Source organism: Erpetoichthys calabaricus, chromosome 16 (assembly GCF_900747795.2).
Source record: "Erpetoichthys calabaricus chromosome 16, fErpCal1.3, whole genome shotgun sequence".
Taxonomy (NCBI): Eukaryota; Metazoa; Chordata; class Cladistia; order Polypteriformes; family Polypteridae; genus Erpetoichthys; species Erpetoichthys calabaricus.
In genome coordinates this window covers 70,138,171-70,160,600 of record NC_041409.2, presented here as the reverse complement: position 1 = coordinate 70,160,600, position 22,430 = coordinate 70,138,171, and the positions used below count along the sequence as shown (strand labels likewise).

The 22,430-nt window shown below is 45.1% G+C and overlaps 1 protein-coding gene across 1 annotated transcript in view; it reads left to right on the top strand.

The window, feature by feature from the left end:
* The first annotated feature begins 824 nt into the window (after positions 1–824).
* Positions 825–22,430, top strand: part of sptbn5 (spectrin, beta, non-erythrocytic 5) — a 153,835-nt gene continuing 132,229 nt past the window's right edge. Inside the window, exons 1-9 of the mRNA XM_051919747.1 lie at positions 825–1,006; positions 2,057–2,224; positions 2,588–2,704; positions 2,904–3,061; positions 3,340–3,568; positions 16,057–16,691; positions 17,149–17,287; positions 17,373–17,587; positions 20,717–20,870. Of these exons, the coding sequence (XP_051775707.1) occupies positions 896–1,006; positions 2,057–2,224; positions 2,588–2,704; positions 2,904–3,061; positions 3,340–3,568; positions 16,057–16,691; positions 17,149–17,287; positions 17,373–17,587; positions 20,717–20,870 (1,926 nt within the window). The 5' untranslated portion in view covers positions 825–895. The remainder of the gene's footprint in view (positions 1,007–2,056; positions 2,225–2,587; positions 2,705–2,903; positions 3,062–3,339; positions 3,569–16,056; positions 16,692–17,148; positions 17,288–17,372; positions 17,588–20,716; positions 20,871–22,430) is intronic.

Sequence of the window (22,430 nt, the reverse complement as noted above, 5' to 3'; positions counted from 1 at the left end):
TGAGCTGCTGCCTGAAAGTCTTGGGAGAGAGGAGGTATAGGTGGTGCCATGACCATGACACCATCTGCACTGGAATTCAACAGAGCAAACACCCGCTTCCAGTAAGGCACACCACTGCCTTTGTTAAGACAGGCAAAACCCCTAAGTGGAGCTCAGGGACCCAATCAGGCTGCTGGCTGACCTAGGAAAGCAGTTGAAGTTTGGTGAGGACGACACTCATGCCGGGTTTGGTCTTAATATCTGACCAGTCTAACCGAGTGACTGTGGTGGAACTCACTGTTCCCTGGGGAGACTGAATAGAGAAGCCCCATGAGTGCGAGAAGGCAAAACACCTCGAACTGGTAGAGGAATGTGGAAAGCCTGATTAAGGTGGGCTGCAGGGGCTTTGCAGGATGGTCTCTACATCTGGCACTCAGTCTTCTTGGCATTAGGGGGTTGCAGGAAAGAAGAGCCACCAAGAACATCATCAGCGCTGCAGAAAAAGCATCAAGGTGGTTGTGAGTCAAGAGGGGTGATCCATGGTGTACTTGGACACAAGCTGGGGACCACCTGGGTGAGGGTGTCTGATGAGCTAATGCCTACAGCACCTTTATGAGCCTGAGTTCATTACTGATGATGTGTCCAAGTTGCACCACTTGGTGTATGAAGAAACTACATCATAATATCCTCGTACTAATTACTATCCACAGTTGCCTTCAAAATGAAAGTCACTTAAATATTGAATTTCATGTTGCTTTAATTTTTTTTAATTTGATATTTTATGTTTCTTCTTTTATGCCAGTATACCCAGACCCTCAATCAGACCATCATTTCCTCGGCCGGACTGTCTTGTTATGTCGGTGCTCGCCTCAGTCGCTCATGTTTTCTGTCTGTCTATCTCTCTCTCGTTGTCAGAATGGATGCAGAATATGAGAAGGGGAGAATCAAGGAGCTGCAGGAGCAGCGGATGGCCGTACAAAAGAAGACCTTCACAAACTGGATTAACAACGTCTTCTCAAAAAACAAGGTGACCACACGCAGACGAGGGGGACACTCAGAGCAACACACTGCACCTCTCTTCTCCTCTCTGCACATCTCCAGGGTTTTTCAAGCTTAGGGATATTTATTTATGATTCAGTGGAAAAATACAAAAGATGTTTGTTTCTGGAATTATATAAATGGTGTAAGGTGATGGAGACTGGATAAGGCCGTATAAGCACAATGCTGGAATGTTCTCTCACGTTGCAATAATTCATCAGGTGAAGGGTACTTGACCTCAGATATTTTCCCATCTTTGACAGTCCATAATGAACAGACCACAGCCGTTTCTTCACTTTCTTGGGCCAGTCCATATGTAATATTTAATCTTCTGAGGAGTCGGCCAACTTGCAATACTTGCTCATGCACTGCCATCCCCCCTGAAAGTCACACAATGTGATAGTCATTTCACTTGTAATACATCATCTTAGGTTTGCTTTATCATCTTGTTATGCACACCCAGAAAGGATCAACATGCTTCTAATAGTATGTTTAATGTAGTGGTCAGTCCTAATTCCATATTTCAGTTTTTGATTGCCAACATTCCTGTAATATTACATAATGGAGTGCACTTATTTAATCTTATGGAGATCAGCTCACTGTGTTTGGCCATTCAGCTAATTATATATGCTCATAAGGGGCCAATACACTTGTACTGCATGAAAGAGCAATTAATGAGTGCTCTATTAGTGTTTCATTTTGTGATGGGTCTGTAAATTTGCAATATTTTATCTTCCGACTGGTCCATCAACTTGTTATAAATGCTCATAAAGGGTCAAGACCCTCCATAACAGGGTGGTCAGTCCACTTTTAATAATTAATCTTGTGAGGAATCCAACCATTTCCATCTTCTGATTTGTCAGTTGGCTTCTTTCATGTGCTCCACTGCAGCCAGTCCACTTGGTATATTATGTAACACAGTGGTCGGACCACTTTGCATTTTTCCTCATGAGCTGGTCAGTCTTCTCATAATATTACATCACATGAGAAGAGCCCCTCTCCATCTCATTTGGACCCTAATTAATGTCTGTTTCTGCAGGTGGACATTGAGATAAAAGATGTCTACACAGAGCTAAAGACTGGTGTCTATCTTATCCGACTGCTGGAGCTCATTTCTGGGGAAAAGCTTCAGACCCCCAGCAGGAAGACCCTCCGTGTGCACTGCCTTGAAAACAACAGCATTGCTATCCAGTTCCTTAAAACAAAGGTAAGGCCCTGCAGCCATAGAAGCCGATATCTCTTGGCGAAGCACAACACCCAGTAGAGCATGTTCAGCCCTCAACTGTACACACCAGCCATTCCTACCAAAACTTTGGTATCCTCCTTTAGCCACTCTTGGCAAATATGGAGATCCAGGAGTCAAAGTGACTGCAGGTCTTAATGGTTTCATCCCCCAGCAAAAAAAAAAAGGTCCAGGATTCTTGAACCTCTGTAACTTTATTTTGCCTTTCCAGGGGGGCTCTGTGTGTGTGTGTGTGTGTTAATACAGTCATTTCACGGGCCTCTCTCCTTCATGTCATGACAATCACCTTCCTGATTACACTGCCATTGCCATTTTAACCCTCTGCAGATTAAAGTGGATTTGATTGGCCCAGAGAATATTGTTGATGAAGATCGGACCATGATTTTGGGCCTAATCTGGATCATCATCCTCCGTTTCCAAATTGCTGCCATTACTTTGGATGAGGTGAGTACCTAGTGAATTGTGGGCTATGGTCTCAGTTCTTATTGGAAGTAAGTGGTCTTGGAGGTCAGGAAGACAAGGCCTCTGGTGGTGGGAGGGTACCTACTCTATGGAGGGAAATGAAATGGGGAGTAGGGGTTTGGAGTTTCATCCCTTATATTATGAATCAGAAATCAAACAATCCCACTGTCAATTGTTACAGGATGAGTTTGTTGCCAGTGCAGCCCGTCGCTCTGCCAAAGAAGCTCTCCTGATTTGGTGCCAACGTAGAACAGCCAAGTACTCAAATGTCAATGTGCAGGACTTCTCCAGCAGCTGGCGGGATGGCTTGGCTTTCAACGCCCTCATTCATTTTCACAGGTAGGCTTGTCTTCTGCTGCTCTGAAGCTCGAGTGGGCAGCAGCTGCTCCACTGAATCTGGCTTTCTTAGGAGTAGAAGGGGGTACCTTAGGACTTAAGTCAGGGTTGGTTGGGTTTAGTAATGAGTTCCAAACCATGAAGTGTGAGGTTGGGAGCATGCGCTGATAGCTCATTGCCACACTCACCACACAATGAACCAAATCTTGACCCATTATAATATGTAAGCTCCAAATGAAGGTTTTGTTTTATTATCTAACAAGCATTTGCTTGTTTCCAAGGCCAGATCTACTTGACTATGAACGTTTAACACCAAAGCAGCCTCTGCAGAACCTCAACAACGCCTTCAACATCGCCGAAACAGAACTGGGTATCTCCCGACTGCTTGATGCTGAGGATGTAGCAGTGCCTCAGCCAGATGAGAAGTCCATCATGACCTACATCTCTCTTTACTACCATTACTTCTCCAAGATGAAGCAGGGCCAGACAGGACAGAAGCGGATAGCCAAGGTCAGTTGCAATTGCTTTGGTTTCTCATCAAAGGTTCTCGAAATCAGCATCTGTGGGTGCAGTGCTGAGAGTTTGAAAGAGCCTGTCCTGTTAATCTCACTGTTGTACTGCATTCCGTACATGTCCATGTTTCACGTCTGATCTATGGAAGGTATGTATAGTATTGTATATAATGTAAAAGCTGTAAATTAGAAGTGCAAAAGTACGAAAGTCCCAAAAGAACTTCCACTAGAGGGAGAAATCCTATCAAAACCCCCAACTAGACAGAAATGGCCTTGTAGAATCTTTTTACAATAAAAGATTTATTCTTCACAATCAAAATGAAGCTCCATGGAGGTAATTCAAAGTAAACAAGTCCCAATAGCAAGATCAAAACACAAAACAGAAAGTTGAAAAATCTAGAAATTCAACAAATCACAGAAGAACAATAAACACAAGCAGATTCACCGACCCCCTTGTGCATTCACAATGAACCGCCAGGAACTGTGGGAGACCCTCCAGATTTATAGGCTGCAGGACAGTGATTGGCAGTTGGCTCTGCTTCTTGGAGCACAAGATACGTGGAACAAAACACAGCAGATAATTAACAAAAGTAACAATAGCATAAATAAATGGCACAGCAAAGGACATTAAAGAAGACGTTGATGTGGCAGAGCATTAACAGTATGTGGTAAAACACAAATATTTTGCAGCTCTCACATATAGCATATTCAAACATCTATAGCACATTTCCCAACAGATAGCAATTAAGTGTTACGGTTTTCACATCTGGACATCGCCAAATGCCAGTAACTTCTACTAAAGTCTAAAGCTGCACAATATTGGGAATAATTGTGATGAACAATAAACTTGAAGATAATGCGATAAATTGGAGATTAAGGTTATGCACTGTGCAGTATTGCCAATTGTACAAGCTGTCAATACAGATGATAAATTGAGATTGTTAGCTGTACATGTGTTAAAACATAATCGTTACAGTCAATAATTAATACTGCAAAAAAGTAGACATGTTTCATGGAAAAAGCAATTTATGCTGGAAAATATTTACAAAAATAATTCTGTAAATTATTATGTGCCTATAACACTACATTTTAGATGACTAAACCTATCAAATCAGATTGCAGTAAAACTTGCAGTGCGCTTCAGGAAAAGGGGATAAAGGAAAAATAAATAAATAAACTCGCCTGACTGTCTGGTCAGGAATCTACTTTGTTAGCAACTCTGGTCTGTGATTGCCAGTACACTTGAAATATTTCCCTAGATGACTGCACAGCACTCACCCAACTTTGCCTAAGAGCGTCAGCCAAACGTGGTAAATATAAGTAGTGCAAGACATAACAGAACGACAAACATTTTAAACTCCACATTATTTTCTCTTACTAGCCAGTTAACAATAATTTAAATTGTTTTATTCATTGCACAAACATCCATCCATCCTCTTCCGCTTATCCGAGGTCGGGTCGCGGGGGCAGCAGCTTGAGCAGAGATGCCCAGACTTCCCTCTCCCCAGTCACTTCTTCTAGCTCTTCTGGGAGAATCCCAAGGCGTTCCCAGGCCAGCCGAGAGACATAGTCCCTCCAGTGTGTCCTGGGTCTTCCCCGGGGCCTCCTCTCGGTTGGATGTGCCTGGAACACCTCACCAGGGAGGCGTCCAAGAGGCATCCTGATCAGATGCCCGAGCCACCTCATCTGACTCCTCTCGATGCGGAGGAGCAGCGGCTCTACTCTGAGCCTCTCCTGGATGACTGAGCTTCTCATCCTATCTTTAAGGGAAAGCCCAGACACCCTGTGGAGGAAATTCATTTCAGCTGCTTGTATTCGCGATCTCATTCTTTCGGTCACTACCCATAACTCATGACCATAGGTGAGGGTAGGAGCGTAGATCAACTGGTAAATTGAGAGCTTTGCCTTACGGCTCAGCTCCTTTTTCACCACGACAGACCGATGCAGAGCCCTCATCACTGTGGACGCTGCACTGATCCGCCTGTCGATCTCACGCTCCATTCTTCCCTCACTCGTGAACAAGATCCTGAGATACTTCAACTCCTCCACTTGGGGCAGGATCTCGCTACCAACCCTGAGAGGGCACTCCACCCTTTTCCGGCTGAGGACCATGGTTTCGGATTTGGAGGTGCTGATTCCCATCCCAGCCACTTCACACTCAGCTGCGAACCGATCCAGAGAGAGCTGAAGATCACGGCCTGATGAAGCAAACAGGACAACATCATCTGCAAAAAGCAGTGACCCAATCTTGAGCCCACCATACTGGACCCCCTCAACACCCTGTCTGTGCCTAGAAATTCTGTCCATAACAGTTATGAACAGAATCGGTGACAAAGGGCAGCCTTGGCAGAGTCCAACTCTCACTGGAAACGGGTTCGACTTACTGCCGGCAATGCAGCCCAAGCTCTGACACCAGTTGTACAGGGACTGAACAGCCCTTATCAGGGGGTCCGGTACCCCCCCACAGGATTCCCCGAGGGACACGGTCGAATGCCTTTTCCAAGTCCAAAAAACACATGTAGACTGGTTGGGCAAACTCCCATGCACCCTCCAGGACCCTGCTAAGGGTGTAGAGTTGGTCCACTGTTCCACAATCAGGACGAAAACCACACTATTCCTCCTGAATCTGAGGTTCGACTATCTGATGGACCCTCCTCTCCAGGACCCCCGAATAGACTTTTCCAGGGAGGCTGAGGAGTGTGATCCCTCTGTAGTTGGAGCACACCCTCCGGTCCCCCTTCTTAAAGAGGGGGACCACCACCCCGGTCTGCCAATCCAGAGGCACTGTCCCTGATGTCCATGCGATATTGCAGAGGCGTGTCAACCAGGACAGTCCTACAACATCCAGAGCCTTGAGGAACTCCGGGCGTATCTCATCCATCCCCGGGCCCTGCTATCAAGGAGTTTTTTGACTACCTTGGTGACCTCAGTCCCAGAGATGCGAGTCTCCAGGCTCTTCTTACTCATTGGAAGGCATGTTAGTGGGATTTAGGAGGTCTTCAAAGTACTCCCCCCACCAACCCACAATGTCCCAAGTCGAGGTCAACAGTGCACCATCCCCACCATATACAGTGTTGACATTGCACTGCTTCCCCCTCCTGAGACGTCGGATGGTAGACCAGAATCTCCTTGAAGCTGTCCGAAAGTCGTTCTCCATGGCCTCCCCAAACTCCTCCCACGCCCGAGTTTTTGCCTCAGCAACCACTGAAGCCACATCCCGCTTGGCCTGCAGGTACCTATTAGCTGCCTCCAGAGTCCCACAGGACAAAAGGGTCCTGTAGGACTCCTTCTTCAGCTTGACGGCATCCCTCACCGCTGGTGTCCACCAATGGGTTCGGGGATTGCCGCCATGACAGGCACCAACCACCTTACGGCCACAGCTCCGGTCAGCCGCCTCAACAATAGAGGCACGGAACATGGCCCATTTGGACTCAATGTCCCCTACCTCCCTCGGGACGTGGTCGAAGTTCTGCCAGAGGTGGGAGTTGAAGCTACTTCTGACAGGGGGCTGTGCCAGACGTTCCCAGCAGACCCTCACAACACGTTTGGGCCTACCAGGCCTGACTGGCATCCTCCCCCACCATCGAAGCCAACTCACCACCAGGTGGTGATCAGTTGACAGCTCCACCCCTCTCTTCACCCGAGTGTCCAAGACATGTGGCCGCAAGTCCGACGACACGACCACAAAGTCGATCATCGAACTGAGGCCTAGGGTGTCCTGGTGCCAAGTGCACATATGAACACCCCTATGCTTGAACATGGTGTTCATTATGGACAATCCGTGACGAGCACAAAGTCCAAAAACAAAACACCGCTCGGGTTCAGATCGGGGGGGGGGGCATTCCTCCCAATCACGCCCTTCCAGGTCTCGCTGTTATTGCCCACGTGAGCATTGAAGTCCCCCAGCAGAACGAGGGAGTCCCCAGAAGGTATGCCCTCTAGCACCCCCTCCAGGGACTCCAAAAAGGGTGGGTACTCCAGACTGCTGTTCGGCGCATATGCACAAACAACAGTTAGGACCCGTCCCCCCACCCGAAGGCGGAGGGAGGCTACCCTCTCGTCCACCGGGGTAAACCCCAATGAACAGGCTCCAAGTCGGGGGGGCAATAAGTATTCCCACACCCGTTCGGCGCCTCTCACCGGGGGCAACTCCAGAGTGGTAGAGAGTCCAGCGCCTCTCAAGGAGATTGATTCCAGAGTCCACGCTGTGCGTCGAGGTGAGCCCGACTATATCTAGCCGGAACCTCTCAACCTCGCGCACAAGCTCAGGCTCCTTCCCCTTCAGAGAGGTGACATTCCACATCCCAAGAGCCAGCTTCTGTAGCCGAGGATCGGACCGCCAAGGTCCCCGCCTTCAGCCACCACCCAACTCACACTGCACCCAACCTCCTTGACCCCTCCCACAGGTGGTGAGCCCATGGGAAGGGGGACCCACGTTGCCTCTTCAGGCTGTGCCCGGCCGAGCCCCATGGGTGCAAGCCCAGCCACCAGGCGCTCGCCATCGAGCCCCACCTCCAGGTTGCACAAACAATTACACATAGATTACATCATCAAAATCGAATTTGTCTTGCCTTCTGCTTCGCAAACGTTTTCACCAAATCCTTCAAATCCTGTATGGAAGCTAAATCATATATATCACGTCTTCAAGTCTGGTTTACGAAATACTCAGACGTACAGTTGTTTGCATGTCAGAAAACTGCGCTTCCTCTGCCAAAAATGAAACGACTCATGGCAGACAGACGAGACATCTGCACAGTCTGTGTGTGTGGGAAAGGTAGAAGACGGAGACACAAAGCTCTTAAAATGTTTTGTGTGCATGGCATGCGTTTGCTGTGAAGTATGAAGTAATAATGTATACCTTTCTCACTCTATTTTATTTTATTTTATCATTTTGTAATTATTGGCTTATGAATAAGTGCAAATACAGACCACTTCAGAAAGCAAACAACAGTTGTCTATTGGAAAATGGCACTGTTCAGTAGGTAACCCATGCAGCTGCGTTTTCCCCCTTTTATGATCTGCCCAATCCGCCTTCGTGGTGGTGGCGGCGGCGGCCCTGTCAGCACAATGCCTTTACGCAGTTAATGAATGGCCTGCGTTAAGGTGACTAGAATTTTTTGGGACAATCTGGGGACATGGGGGGGGGGGGGGGGGGCTAGAGGAGCATAGACTACAAAACGAAAGCTTATCACGTGATTTCTCGCCAAAGTTGCAGGATGCGGTAAAGCATAACCTCCATCAAAACACCGCACATGCGCGTCAAGTTCAAATTATCATGGTGATGAGATACATTCAAAAAAGTGAACCAGCTGAAATCGGGGACGAAATCTTAAACCGGGGACAAAACGGGGACATGTTTCTGAGTGGGGACAGTTGTCCAGAAAAGGGGACTGTCCCCAGAAAACGGGGACGGATGGTCACCTTGCCTGCATTATTTCTTTTTGATATCGGGACCTGGGCTCGTATGGTGATGGAATTCAATGGCTGCTTTAGACATGGTTCAGATTTTGTCTTCAATCTGGCCATGCTGCTTGAACATCTTTGCACTCTTTGTACTGCTCTTTATGACTGTGTTTCAAACGGTGGAACTGGCTTGTTGTGTTTCCTGTGAAAGAAGCCACCTTCGCTCAACATGATTTACAAAATACCTGAGTTTGGAAATGGTCTTCCTGTTTAAAGGCATGCGACGGATTTGCCAGCTCGTTTGGGGACCAAATCTTCGGCTTTTGAGCCAGAACTTACAGTCTCGGGTATATCCAAGCATTCGCTGCCTTTGCCGATAAATGAGTTGATGGACACTGAGATCCTGTTGCTTCTCTTACTCATACAACGTAATTATCTGCAATGAGTGTGGGCAGCGTGAAAGAGTCTCTGCTCTCAGCCTTTCACCGTAGTTTGTAATTCAGTTACAGTACTTGCCTTATTTAATCGCAGCTATATATTTGATACAGCGATGTGTTTACCACAGAAACGACTTATCGGAATAATAATAAGAATGCAATTAATCGTTCAGCATTACTATGGTCCTTTAGTACTAGGGTGTTGTACCGTGTTCACCATTACGAATGTCGTGAGAAGTCACACAAAATGACACCTTTTATTGGCTAACTAAAATGATTATACATCTTGCCTGAAGAAGGGACCTGAGTTGCTTCAAGAGCTCGCATATTGTAATCTTTTTAGTTAGCCAATTAAAGGTGTAATTTTGCTTGACTTCTCACTAAGGTCCTTTAGCAACTGAGATGAGCAAAGCAAATCGCCAGTTGATAACAGAACACGGATAAAACACATAATTTCGGTCAAGGCCAGATCTCATTGACCAAGGCCACTTGTCTGGCCGGCCCTTCCACAGGAACTCTGCACTCTGTTAGCGTGAAGACCCGTGTCTAATAATGGGGACGGATCACAGGTGAAGAGACATCTCGGAGATGATCGATAGAATGGCAGCCACGTTTCAAGTGTCATGGCAAAGGGTCCGAATACTTTGATATGTTTTTTGGTATTTGGTACACTGTATTAATCCGCGAGGGGAAACTGTCTTTTCGCATGACCTTTGGAGGTCCGAGCACAGGGTCAGCCATTGTCCAGCACCCCCAGTATAAATTTCAGTTTAAAGGCATTGCTGAAGTGCCCATCAGCATAGGGCAGTAATGGGATTTGAACCGGTAGCCTCCCAGATACCAGAGCAGATTCTTCAGCTTCTCTATTTATTCAATTTGCAAAAAATTCTAAAATCCTGTTTTCACTTTGGCATTCTGGGGTATTGAGTGTTGCCTGATAAGGTGAAAAAAACAATTTAAATCATTTTAGCACAAAGCTGCTACAGAATAAAATGTGAAAAAGAAATTGAAGGAGTCCGAACAGTCTCTGGATGCATTAATCAGTTCCTGAATGACGGCCAGTTCTGCTAAGCCCTGTCTTGAGGTGTTCGGTCCAGGAGGTCTGAAACTGAAGCGTGAACATTAAGAACCCTAATGTCACCTCTGCTTAGGAACGATAAGCTAATAACCTGGGAGACCCCCTAGGCCCAGCTTTAGACACTATTTAATGGAATGGCACAGTCAACTGGGAGCAAAGTTGGCACTTAAGTGTGAAAGCATAGTGGCTGTAGAATGGCCTGTGCTGGACGCTGACAGAATTTTATCTAAAGCTTACATTATTTACTTGCAGTTCACTGAAAGGTTTCAAATAAGGAGCAGTTTGTCAGAAGATCCCCTAAGTGAAGCTGTCAGGCTCTGCTGCTTTCAGGAGGCCACGTCTCGTGTCATATTCTCTCACCCTCCTGTGCAGTTAAAGATTGATGGCCGTCAACCATTGTTTTCAATAAACTCTTTATACATGCTATTAAAATACTTTGGTGTTTAATAAGTCACCATATATGTTGGACTGCAGTTCACTTTCTTTTTCTGGTGGCTAAAGTCCAAATGCTTCAACCAGTTCAGCTTGTTCAAGAAAAGAGTGTTAACAAGTGTAGCTGTATGAAGGAGCTTTCCATGGCTGCATTCAATGAGAACTGCCACAAGTTAAGTGACTTGCTCAGGGCCAGTCGAGCAGTGAGCCACGGGGTCAGTCTGTCTCCACCAACACAGGGTGTAACTCCATTATGCTGCTTACTTCTTTCATCCTGGGCTACCAGCGTCTAATAAAGAGGGCGAGTTATTCGTTAGTCACTGGTGGGCTGCCAGCATCTGGTCACTCCATTGCCCCATTTGCTTTGCTGTGATTTTCTGTAGCTCTAGATTCATTCATTTGTTCATTCTCTGAACTAGTTTATTACACTAACACAGCATTTATGGGGGTCTGAAGCCTATCTCGACAGCTGTCAGGGTACAAAGGTAGGAGTCAACCCTGTTACACAAGAGCTGGTACGGATTAGGCTGGCAGCAAGGGCGATGAAAAAGGATCACGAAATGAACTCGCAAACCAAAAACAAAGCAGGGGTCCGAACCAGACAGACTACCAAACATGCAGCTAACTCCAATAGCTGAAGCAAGAATCAAAGTCAGGAGAACTTAACTGAAAGTCACCATTCCAAGGGTCTAACTCAAAGTAGCACTCATGAAAGGTTTTATATTACCATCCACAAACCTGGGTGATAACGATGGTGATGTGGTGTTTGTAAATACCAGCACCCCATTCATGCCATATGTCATGTGGCAGCAACGAGTGTCATTAATAACAAAATGCTACAGCAAACCCCAAACCGCAGACACAGCACAGAGAGCGTCTCTGATGCCAGTAAAGAGGTTTATTGCCACAAATACCTTAACGTTCTCCACAGCTTCGGCAATATGACTCTCTACTTCTCCAGTCCACCCAGATAAGCTTTGTCTGACTGCTCTCCTGACTCTGACTCGCCGACTGAAGCGGAGCAGCTTCCTTTATATCGGGCCCCATGCCATCACAGTGCATTCTGGGTCAGGCAGAAACCCATTTGATAGGAGAGACTGCCTCCAGCAGCTCCTCCAGGTGGCACCTGAGGACCCCAACATGGCCTTCCACCAAAACTCCAACTGCCATGCAACTCTGCGGCTGTCCAAATAGGATGCTCGCCAGAGGGATGTCACCAGCGAGTGTACCAGGGAAGTACATGGCCCTGGCAAGCAGTCTCCTTGTGTCCATACATTATAACGGCCCCCCGACCAGGTAAGACACCACTAACCGACATGGTTGGGATGCTCGTCCACCCACGTCCTTCTATTAAAAAGGCTTTTTCTGGGCAGGTAAGTAAACATCCATCTTGGCCGGGATGCCAGACAACTCCTGTTGCCTATTTAAAGGCAGCACCCATTATTAAAATAAGAGAAAGAAAAATAAAAAAGTAATCAAAAATAAAACCAAAATAATAACAGAATCCTGTTCATCATATTCCAACACCATACAGTTTGTCTTGAGGCACACTAAGGCTCTCCTCTCAGGCTGACCTACCAATCTGACATGCACAGTTTAAGAATGTGGGGGAATACTGAGTGCACTAGAGAGGCCATGCAGCCCTGATGGGAGTCTAGAGACCCAACACGCCGTGCTTAAGCCACGATTTGAGCCACGTCTGTGGCCAACAGAGTTATGTTGATTTACATTTTGGTGTGCGTAAACAAAACAAACTGTACACTTCATCTGCCTAATTGTAACACTTGGAGTCAGTCGTAGCCCCCTTGGCTTCCCGTGTGTAGTCTGACATACCCAGCGACTCAGTCCCACCCTTCTACAACTTGCCCCCATAATATCAAGCCGGTTTGAAATTGTCTAAAGTTGTAAGGGCAACTCTGTGTGTGAAAACCCACGACCAATGAGTGGTAGGCACCAAAGCTTTGGACTTCAGACACTGAGGTTGTGGGTTCAGATCCCACTGATTACACTCTGTGACCCTGAGCAAGTCACTTCACCTGCCTGGGCTCCAAGACATGTAACCAATTGTGTCTCAAATTGTGTAAGTCGCCTTGGGTCATCCTAATGAGTACATGTAATGTAATTGGGTTTACATCCAGCATACATACAATGCAGTGTAAGTCCTGTGCTGGACCCTCTCCTGGCTGGAACGTCATAATGGAAGATCAATATGGAAGCAGGCATAACCTGGCCCGGGATGGGACTGTTACCACATCCCATTCAAAGGGATAGATTAATGGACAGTAGGGGGAGCTGGGATATCAAGAGATGCTCCTCCCCCAGTATAATAGATGGCAGTGCTCAGCAGGCATAGACCCAGGATGCCCGCAGGGATATGTGGGAGTTGTAGTCCTGAGGGACAATCCTGTTGGGGTCCTTAGGTGATGCTGAGGGGTGCTGCAGGGAGAGGACTCCCTGTTTCAGGAGGCTTCAGTCTGAACAGAAAGTGCTTATCCCTGCAGCACCCCAAGCAGAAGGACCCTGACAGGATTGTCCCTCAGGACTATGACTCCCATATATCCCTGTAGGCGTCTTTACCTGGTCCACGCCTGCTGAGCACTGCCATCTATTATACTGACGGAAGAGCGGCTCTTGATATCCCAGCTCCCCCCCCAAACATACCCCCCACCCCTGTTAATTTATTTATTAATTTATCCCTTATTATGGGATGTTTAAACAGCCTCATCCCAGCTGAGTTTGGCCTCCTTCCATATTGTCCTTCTATTATGGTGTCCTGGCTGGGAAAGGGTCCATGATGTTTGGACCTTGAAAATGGAATAGGGACTTGCCTGTCACATGTCTCATGTTTTACATACTGTGGCATAATGAAAAAGAAGGGGGCCTGAGATTACAGCTGGACTCACCATACCTGGACCGCATTCACACAGCACCAATGAGGTTAGTCAGCACATTCTTGTTTGTCAGATAAAGTGGTGAGCTCACAACACTTTGGAAGTGTAAAACTGGGCTGGAAAGTCATCATGGAGTTGTTTCATTTCTCACACCCTGACATTTCTAGGCATGTTGCTGGATAATGTCAGATTGCAAGATCTGCAGCCCGCATCATCAAGTATGACATCCCCTCCCAGCAGAAGTTGTGTAATGGGACATCAGCTTAATTCTAGCTCTCCAATCCATTGGGCGAATTTTCAAGATGGGACAAAGCAAAAAGTCATAGTGGAGAAAATGCTGTAATCAGGAGCCTCAAATTCTGAATCAAATTTAATTCTATTATCAGAGTGAGAAAGCAGGCCTTTCCCCTCTTGTTAGGTAAAGTTCTGATGAGAGGTTATTGCACCTGTCACTCTTGAGTGACATATCTTCACAAAAATGACGCACAATAATCCTGGGAGGTGGCCACAGCAATCTGCTCGATGCCAGTCTTGAATGCTGCCTTCAAAAAGACGACGAGATTGTAAATCATAAATGCAAATACATTTTAAAAAACAGAAGGTTAAAAATATTCCAATATAAATAACCCTAACCGTAACCTTCATCTCATCTCCTGGTCCCATCTGCTTTTCCTGGTGAGGGTTGCGGTGTGTCCCAAACACTCCAAAAATAATGGCATTCATGACACTATAAAACATTATGTATCTCTGAACCATCACACCAACCACCACTGGATTTAAGACTTAAGAAGTTGGTCTTTGTTTTATACATTTTTTACAGAAAGCTCATTTACAAAAAATAACAGCAACACATAAACCAAACCAAAATGACAATCAGGACTACAACACAGTTTGTGGCACTGAGGTGTCTGCCATGCTTGATCTTCAAAGGAAAGGCAGCAGACTTTGGCATATCCGCGGTTCCATAACTGACCACTTTCTGTGTTTGGGGTGGTCTGGCTGGTCACACCACTTCATCTTACAGCCACTTCAATAGTGAAAATAATGCAAAGAAGCAACCCACGTAAATGTAAATATGCAGGCGCCAACTTAATAAACCAGTCCAGTACTAAAGCCACATCACGCACAGGCTCAACTAGGCTATAACGGCTGATTTGTCACTGTGACTTCATAGCCATTCCCATGAGCTGAGAAAACGTTAAACATCTGATAGCCTCTCAGTGACCATCTTTAGACCTCCCCCTGCTGTTCTGGAGATGACATGGCAGCCAGCACACCACTCACTAAAGCTTCTTCTCTAAAGGATTACAAGCTTATCAGCTTGAAGTGCTCACCAGCTGTCTCCCCTTATACACACACACACACACACACACGCACACACAAGCGGCCTGTGACCCTCGGGTGAGCACTGCAGAAGTGTGTGGCGCTGATGGATACCTTGGGTGTTATGTATGCATGTGGCCTCAGACTGGGAGCCAAATATAAAGGAGATGTTACAGGGAGGTCTTCAGGTGCCCACGAGCTGACAGAAAGGTTAACCAAGTGCTGATGGCTGCTGACCTGTGTGAAGAATGGACCTCTCGACAGACGTACACCAACAGATGCTGTTTCATCGAGATGTTTTAGATTGTCAGTCCAGCTTGTAGAAGCTTTGTTTATCGACACTGCAAACCTAAACTCCAGAAGAAGGGCCATGACATTTGTTGGAAACTTCAGCCACCTGTGGATCAGATGGCAACAAATGAAAGAGACCACCCTAAAACCACAATTGGGTGTCGTGTCTGCTGGCCAGGTGGGTGGCTCACTGGGGTCTCCTTGTCTTTACCTTTTATCCTATGTAGTCCTTTAGCAGATCTGTAGCTCATTATACCGCCCCCTTTAATTCCTTATTTGCAGTAGACTCCTCCTCAGTCTTTTTCATGTACTTCTTTGTGGACGACATCACTATTATTTATTTATTTAATTAATTTATTTTCTATATGTGCCCCCTTGAAGCAGATCCCATTTTCCTCCACTGCAGCACACTCTGAACATTAGTTATTTTTTTGGATTCTCTTCTCCCCAGTCTGTCCCTTTTGCCATTTCTTGTGATAAGGTCCAGTTGGATGGTCAGTCTGTTTCTGTATCCCTTGTTAGTGGTCACTCTCCACCCCACTCTTGCAGTATCTTCAAAAGCCTTTCACCAGAAACTCTTCCCGTGCTTAATAATGCCTGTAGTAACCCACATGTTGTCTTTTACTCATAGATTGTTGGCCTCTTGAAAGACATTGATGACCTCAAGCAGCAGTATGAAAAGATGATTTCAGATCTTCTCCGGTGGATTAAAACAAAAGTGGTGGAGCTCAGTGACCGCTGCTTTCCCAACTCACTGCAGGGCATGCAACGAATGATGGCGGTCTTCAAGACCTATCGTACGGTGGAAAAACCACCAAAGTACCAGGAGCGAGGAGCAATTGAAGCCCACCTATTTAACCTCAAAACCAAACTGCGTGCAAATAATCAACGGGCCTACATCCCACCAGAAGGCAAAACACTTGGGGACCTGGAAAAACATTGGGGGATTCTAGAACGGGCTGAACATGAGCGAGAACGTGCCCTCCAGATGGAGTTACTTCGACTTGAGCGGCTGGAACAACTGGCACAGAAATTTGAGCGCAAGGCGAAACTTCGGGAAGCCTACCTGAATGAGACCTGTAAGTTACTTCAGCAACAAGACTTCAAGGACTTTGACAACTTGCAGGAAGCCGAAGCGGCCTCCCGTAAACTTGAGGGCTTCATTACTGATGTCCATGCCCGAGACCAACGATTCAAAGCATTGAAGAACATGGGAGCTGTCATTGAGAAAGAAAACTACCACAGCAAGTTCAAGATCAGCCAGAGGTGAGAGCAGCGCTTGATGTTGTCTATTTGTGCAGATCGATTAGTTCATTGGGTGTGTGGAGAAACCTTTTAATACAATTTGGCCTGACATGCATGCAGCCAGTGATAGCATAATGTGAAGGTTTAAGGTGTGAGCTGGCTAATAGGCCCAATCAGACTCCACACTGTAAACAGTGCCCTTTCTGTCCGTAGCTGCTTTTGTTAGTTCTTTGGTACTGTCTATATTCGTGTATGCAGGCCACAGTACCTGTGATAGATGCGGGACATTTTTGAACTCTTGGGTTTAAAGTCCTCAGATCATGTGCCAGACCATGAAGTTCTTTATGTTTCACAACAAAGATTTTAGAATCTTCTCTCCATTCATGTCTGCCTATAGAATAGATTGTGTGCCTCGTACCGTGGTTTATACTGCCATTTTGCTAAAGCAATTCCTGAATTCTGCTTTTTTTGGTCTCAGACAGGAAGAGATTGAGTTACGCTGGAAAGAACTTTTACAGGTGCTGCAAAGGCACCGAGAGACTCTTCATAAGATTGTCAAGACCCTGGTCCTGCTGAGAGACATTGATGTTGTGAAGGCTGACCTTATTGAGCTGCAGGTAAGCAAGGAGTTAAGGTTAAAGTCGACATTCACCGCCCGCCTTTATCTCTTCTGATTTTTCTTTACATTTCCTCCAATTCTAGAACCATGCCATCTCAAATGATTATGGTAAGCAACTGGTTGACACAGTTGACTTACTGCAGAAGCAAAACCTTTTGGACTCTCAGATCTCTTCTCATGGAGAAACTCTGCAAAGCATTAGCCGAAGAGCAGCATCCACTAAAGACCATCGGGTCTTGGGGAAGGTCCGCGAGCTCAACCAACTATACGATGGCCTACTGTCCCAGAGCAAAATTCGGTGAGCCATTCTGTTATCCTGATACTTCTCTACAAATGAGCAGCCCTTGAGTTAATTCACCTTGAAAGTTTAGATGTAGATGTATAAAGATGTAATGCTATACATTAATTTTTGTTCTGTAGTAGGTCTACTAAGGGTGCAGGGTTAAAACGCACTTCAATTGGCCATTAGAGAGTGGAGTCGGGGAATGAAAGTGAATGTATTTGAAGTAAATAAGAAAATATCAGAAACTGGTGTCTCAAATAAACACTGTGTAGACCAAGGTTCTACTTAGAGCAGTGTCCATGCTCCAAACTGGTCCACTCCATTCAACTCTTAGTTGAGGCCTTCCCTGTTATTTGTAAATACATAAAAGTCAAGTCTTATGTCCACTTATTGCACAAGCATGGAGTATTTTTCGTAATCCCTCCAGATTTCTTGGTTCCTTCTCATATTTTTGTCTCATCCTTTGCTAATGTTTTGACTTAACATAGTTTTTATTGAAGACTTTGCCTGTTCCTTTAGCTTCTGTTTTTGAATTTAACACTTTGAGTAGTTTGTACACTTCAATACGTGATGTTGTCCTGTCTTAGATAACCCATACTGTAACATTACTAGCAACATTCCTTCCTGTGTGCTCGATGCAGTCCTCTCTGGTCACTTAAATACAATGGCCAGCTCAATAAGAAGGATGAGGTGTTCATGGAGGGCTGACGTTAGGACTGGCAGTTGGCTCCATCTCTGAACCCTGCAGTTTCTTACTCCTTGGTGATATTTATGACTTTTCTCTGCTCCAATAAGTAGTAGAAGTAGCATGTGACTCAGCATTGTGACTCTTTACCCCTATGAAAGCCCTCCTGTTTTCTGACAGGTTTGACATTATATTACATTTACTTATCTGGCTGATACCTTTATTTAATGTGGCTTACAACATTTTTGATACAATTAGTTACATTTCTTTTTATTTTTGCAATTGGAGCACAGACAGGTCAAGTGACTTGCTCAGGGTCACATGGTATCAGTAGTGGGATCTGAATCCACAGCCTCAGAAAATGAAGTCAAAAGCCTTAGATAGATAGATACTTTATTAATCCCAGGGGGAAATTCACCCACAAATTTAACCACTATATCACACTGCGTCTGTTTTAAATGTTTAGTTTTGCCTCTATTTTAAAAGTTTGCTTCTCTGTTTTTTAATTTTACAAAAGTATTTTATGGGTTTTGGCTTATTTTGGAGGCCATTTACTATTTAAGATGGTGGTCTACTATTAATATTGTACAGGTCTCTGGATTGAAAACAAATCTTGACCATGCATTTAGTTATTGTAATTTTTTTTGTGGTGTCAGGATCTTGTATGTCATTTTGATAAGGACCTTTGGTTAATATTTTGGATTTGGTATGTTGGTATGTTTTTGGTTTTCTGGCTTTGACCCCTGCCTATTTTGATCATAATTTTCTCTTTCATCTCTTGGTCAACCATTCTATTAATCCTGCCATTATGGTTTGACATTTTTCAGTACTGTCAGCACAAAATCTGTACTTAACAAAACCTAATGTCACACAGAATTCAAAAACCAGCAGTTCAAGAAGGCCACAGTATTTAGATGTAGCTTTTATCTGCCGTAATGGCTAAGTTACCTCACATTTGCTTTGGAATTGGTACCTTCTGTACTCAGTGGTTGAAATGGTTGTGATGACACCACTTCTGGGCTATGTGCATGCGTCTTGTGCCACTTTGAGATGGGAGCACATGATGCAACGCGTGACACCAACTTAGGGTGCCGGAATGACGTCACTGAAATGCACCCATCATAACGTGATAGATAGCTTTAGTATTCAGTAACTGAGGCAAAATATTGTTGAGATTCTATAATGGCAGAAGTCACAGGCCGACTTCTTTTCTAATCCTTTGCACACAGTACTCCAGATAAGGCCTCACCAGTGCGCTATTGTACTGACTAATGAGAGATGGTAAAATGAAAAATGACCAAGAGAATTGTAGTCAGAGAATGGGCTAGAGGTCAAAACCAGGAGATAACACATGATCGAGTGTCAAAACCAAAATGTGAACCGGAAATCAAAGTCAAAAAGCAGGAGCAGGGATTCAATAACCAAAAAGGCAAAAATAAACTCTTTAGAACAGCAAAATAGCATTTATCCATCAAACTCCGATACCTCGAAACGACTTGGGATGATCTTTAAGTCATCAATCCAAAAGCAATACCAACTAGTGGGCCCCGGAGCATTCTGGGTATTGTTTCCAGAGCAGCAGCAAATACAAGAGCTCTAAAACAGCAGCACTCTTGTGGAAGACAAAATGGTGGCACACTAAAGCATAAACAAAATCTGAACTTGAGTGTCAAAACCGCTGATTCCATGCACTCGGAGGGAACATACTGCAGATCATTTATGGAAATCAGAGATTATGACAGTTATAAAGCTGGAGCATAATCTCCTTGGACTTGGATTTGTGGATTCAAATTTAACATTTTTAATTCTTTCTTGAAATACTTTTACATGTTAAGGGTGAACGTTTTTCATCACATGGAGAACCATAGACACATGGAGTAAATCACCAAATATACCACAGGAAGTGGTGTTTTGGGTTGTTTGAATAAAGTGATGGCAACTGGTTGGAATTTTGAAGACTTTAGATGAAGGACGGTGAGCTCCACCTATTGTTCCACAAGAGCGTCAAGTATGCCGTAGACAGTAGGACATTAGGAACTTTGAAAACTTGAACCTGATGGTATTGTGGGAAAATTAGATTAATGAATTTTGCTGGGCAATAATGGGCTGTTCTCCTCAAAATATGTTCTAATGCTATCACTTGTTTGATAAACCATAGGAAGTTGACTTCTGGAAGTTTTTTTTAATAATAAAGTGGTGGCAACTGGGTGGACTTTTGAAGACTTTGGGAGCGGTGAATTCCACTTATTGCCCTACAAGAGTGCCGAACTGAACATTTAAAATGGGGTGGAGAGTGTTTGATCTTTACATGTGAATAAATGTGAATGCTTGATTGTCTTGGGTTTGATTTCCTGGAGTGGTGGAGTTCCGGGGACACTGTTGTTACACCATGTCGGACTCCTGTAAATGGATTATCAGAAGACAATCTGCTACATTGTCCCTGTCCTTCATTTCTACAGGAAGCAGGCATTGCAGGAGCAGCAGAACCTCTTTGAATTCTTTCATGACTGTGAGGAAGTCGAATCGTGGATTTATGAGAAGTGGCAGCTGGTCCGCACTGCTGATCTTGGCCGAGATCTTATCCAGATTTTTGTTACTATCAACAAGCAAAAGGTGAGTATATAATAGAATAGAATAGAATAGAAAGCCTTTATTGTCATTGTAAAATAATTTGCAACAAAATTACGAGCGCCACTCCAAATGGATACAAAAGCAAAATGACACTACTGTTGTGAAAAACAAACCAATGCTACAACACATAATATAAACAAGATAAACAAAAAAAACAGTAATGGTATTGCTCTGCGTGGGCACGATTGCACGACCGCGGGAAGTTAATGAGGTAGTTGGAGCGATCGTGCAGGTGCGATCGTTCTCAATTGCTTCATTGGCTTCCTGTGGCGTGTGGCACTGCGCCCACAGAGACGTGAGGGTATATATACAGGTCTGGACAAGGAAAGAGGGGAAGAAATGAAAGAAGGTAGAGATCAAAGATGGAAGAAATGAAAGAAAAGTAAAAGATCGAAAGAGGTTAAAAGACATGAAAGGCAGTCTTAGCAGGAGGATCTGGCCACCTGGAAGGAGGAGACAGCACGAGCTGTGGCCCCGTGAAGGAGCGTTAGCTGTGGCACTCTAGGGGCTAGTTCGCCCCTCTGAACATTCGGGTGGAGTGTGGCAAGCAAGGCAGGTGCCCTCCCTAGGCTTCCGAGGTGCGACCACGTGAGCGCGAAGGAAGAAGGGAGGAGAGCCGACCTCGGACAGTCTGGCCGTGATGCCTGGAGGCAGCCAATACAGAGGTTGGCCAAAAGGAGCTCGTGGCTGCTGAGTCTCCGCCAGCTATGCGAGCAATGGGTGAGCCGGGGAGAAAGAGAAGGAGGTGGGCTGAGATCAGAAGGAGTTAGACTGCATTTTAACCTCGGATTTTAATGGATTTACTTATTGATTATTTTTATTCCCACTTTTCATTGGATTTTTATGGATTTACAGTATATATGTACTTTTTTTTTGAACACTGCACTATTGACACTTGTTGGTTTTACTTTTGTGTTGACTGTTTTTTTTAATATTAGCCCTTGGGCACTTTTTCCACCATCCTCTGGCATCATTAGAGAATTGTCATCATTTGTCAGCTCATCTCGGTCATAACTATCGACGGTGTTGGTTCAGCAGACACCCATGTGGGAAGAAGGAGTTTTCAGGGGACCAGCATCGTCACAGTTATATGTAAAAAGTATGCTTAAACAAAAATAATATAAAATAACAATGAAACCAGTAGTAATAAAATAATTAATACCATTTCACTGGGGAGTAGCTGCACGAGAGCAGCAGCAGTATATATGAGTCTATTACCCAGCACTGACCAAAAATTATTAACCTGCCTTATTTGCTTATTTTTGTTCAATGTATTTATGGCCATTGGATAAAAAAATGGATCCTGAGTTTATCGGTCTGTACTTTCAAAGATCTATAATGCCGACCAAAGGGTAACCGTTCAAACAGGTGGTGACCAGACTGTGAAGGATCCTTAAAGATGTTTGTGGCTCTGGTGAGATAGCGGGAGCGGGCAATGCCTTCCAGGGAGGGCAGACAGTAGGCTGTCATTTGTTGTGCTGTGTTTACGACTCTCTGGGGAGCCTTCTTGTCGGTGTACCATGCTGAGATACAGCATGCCAG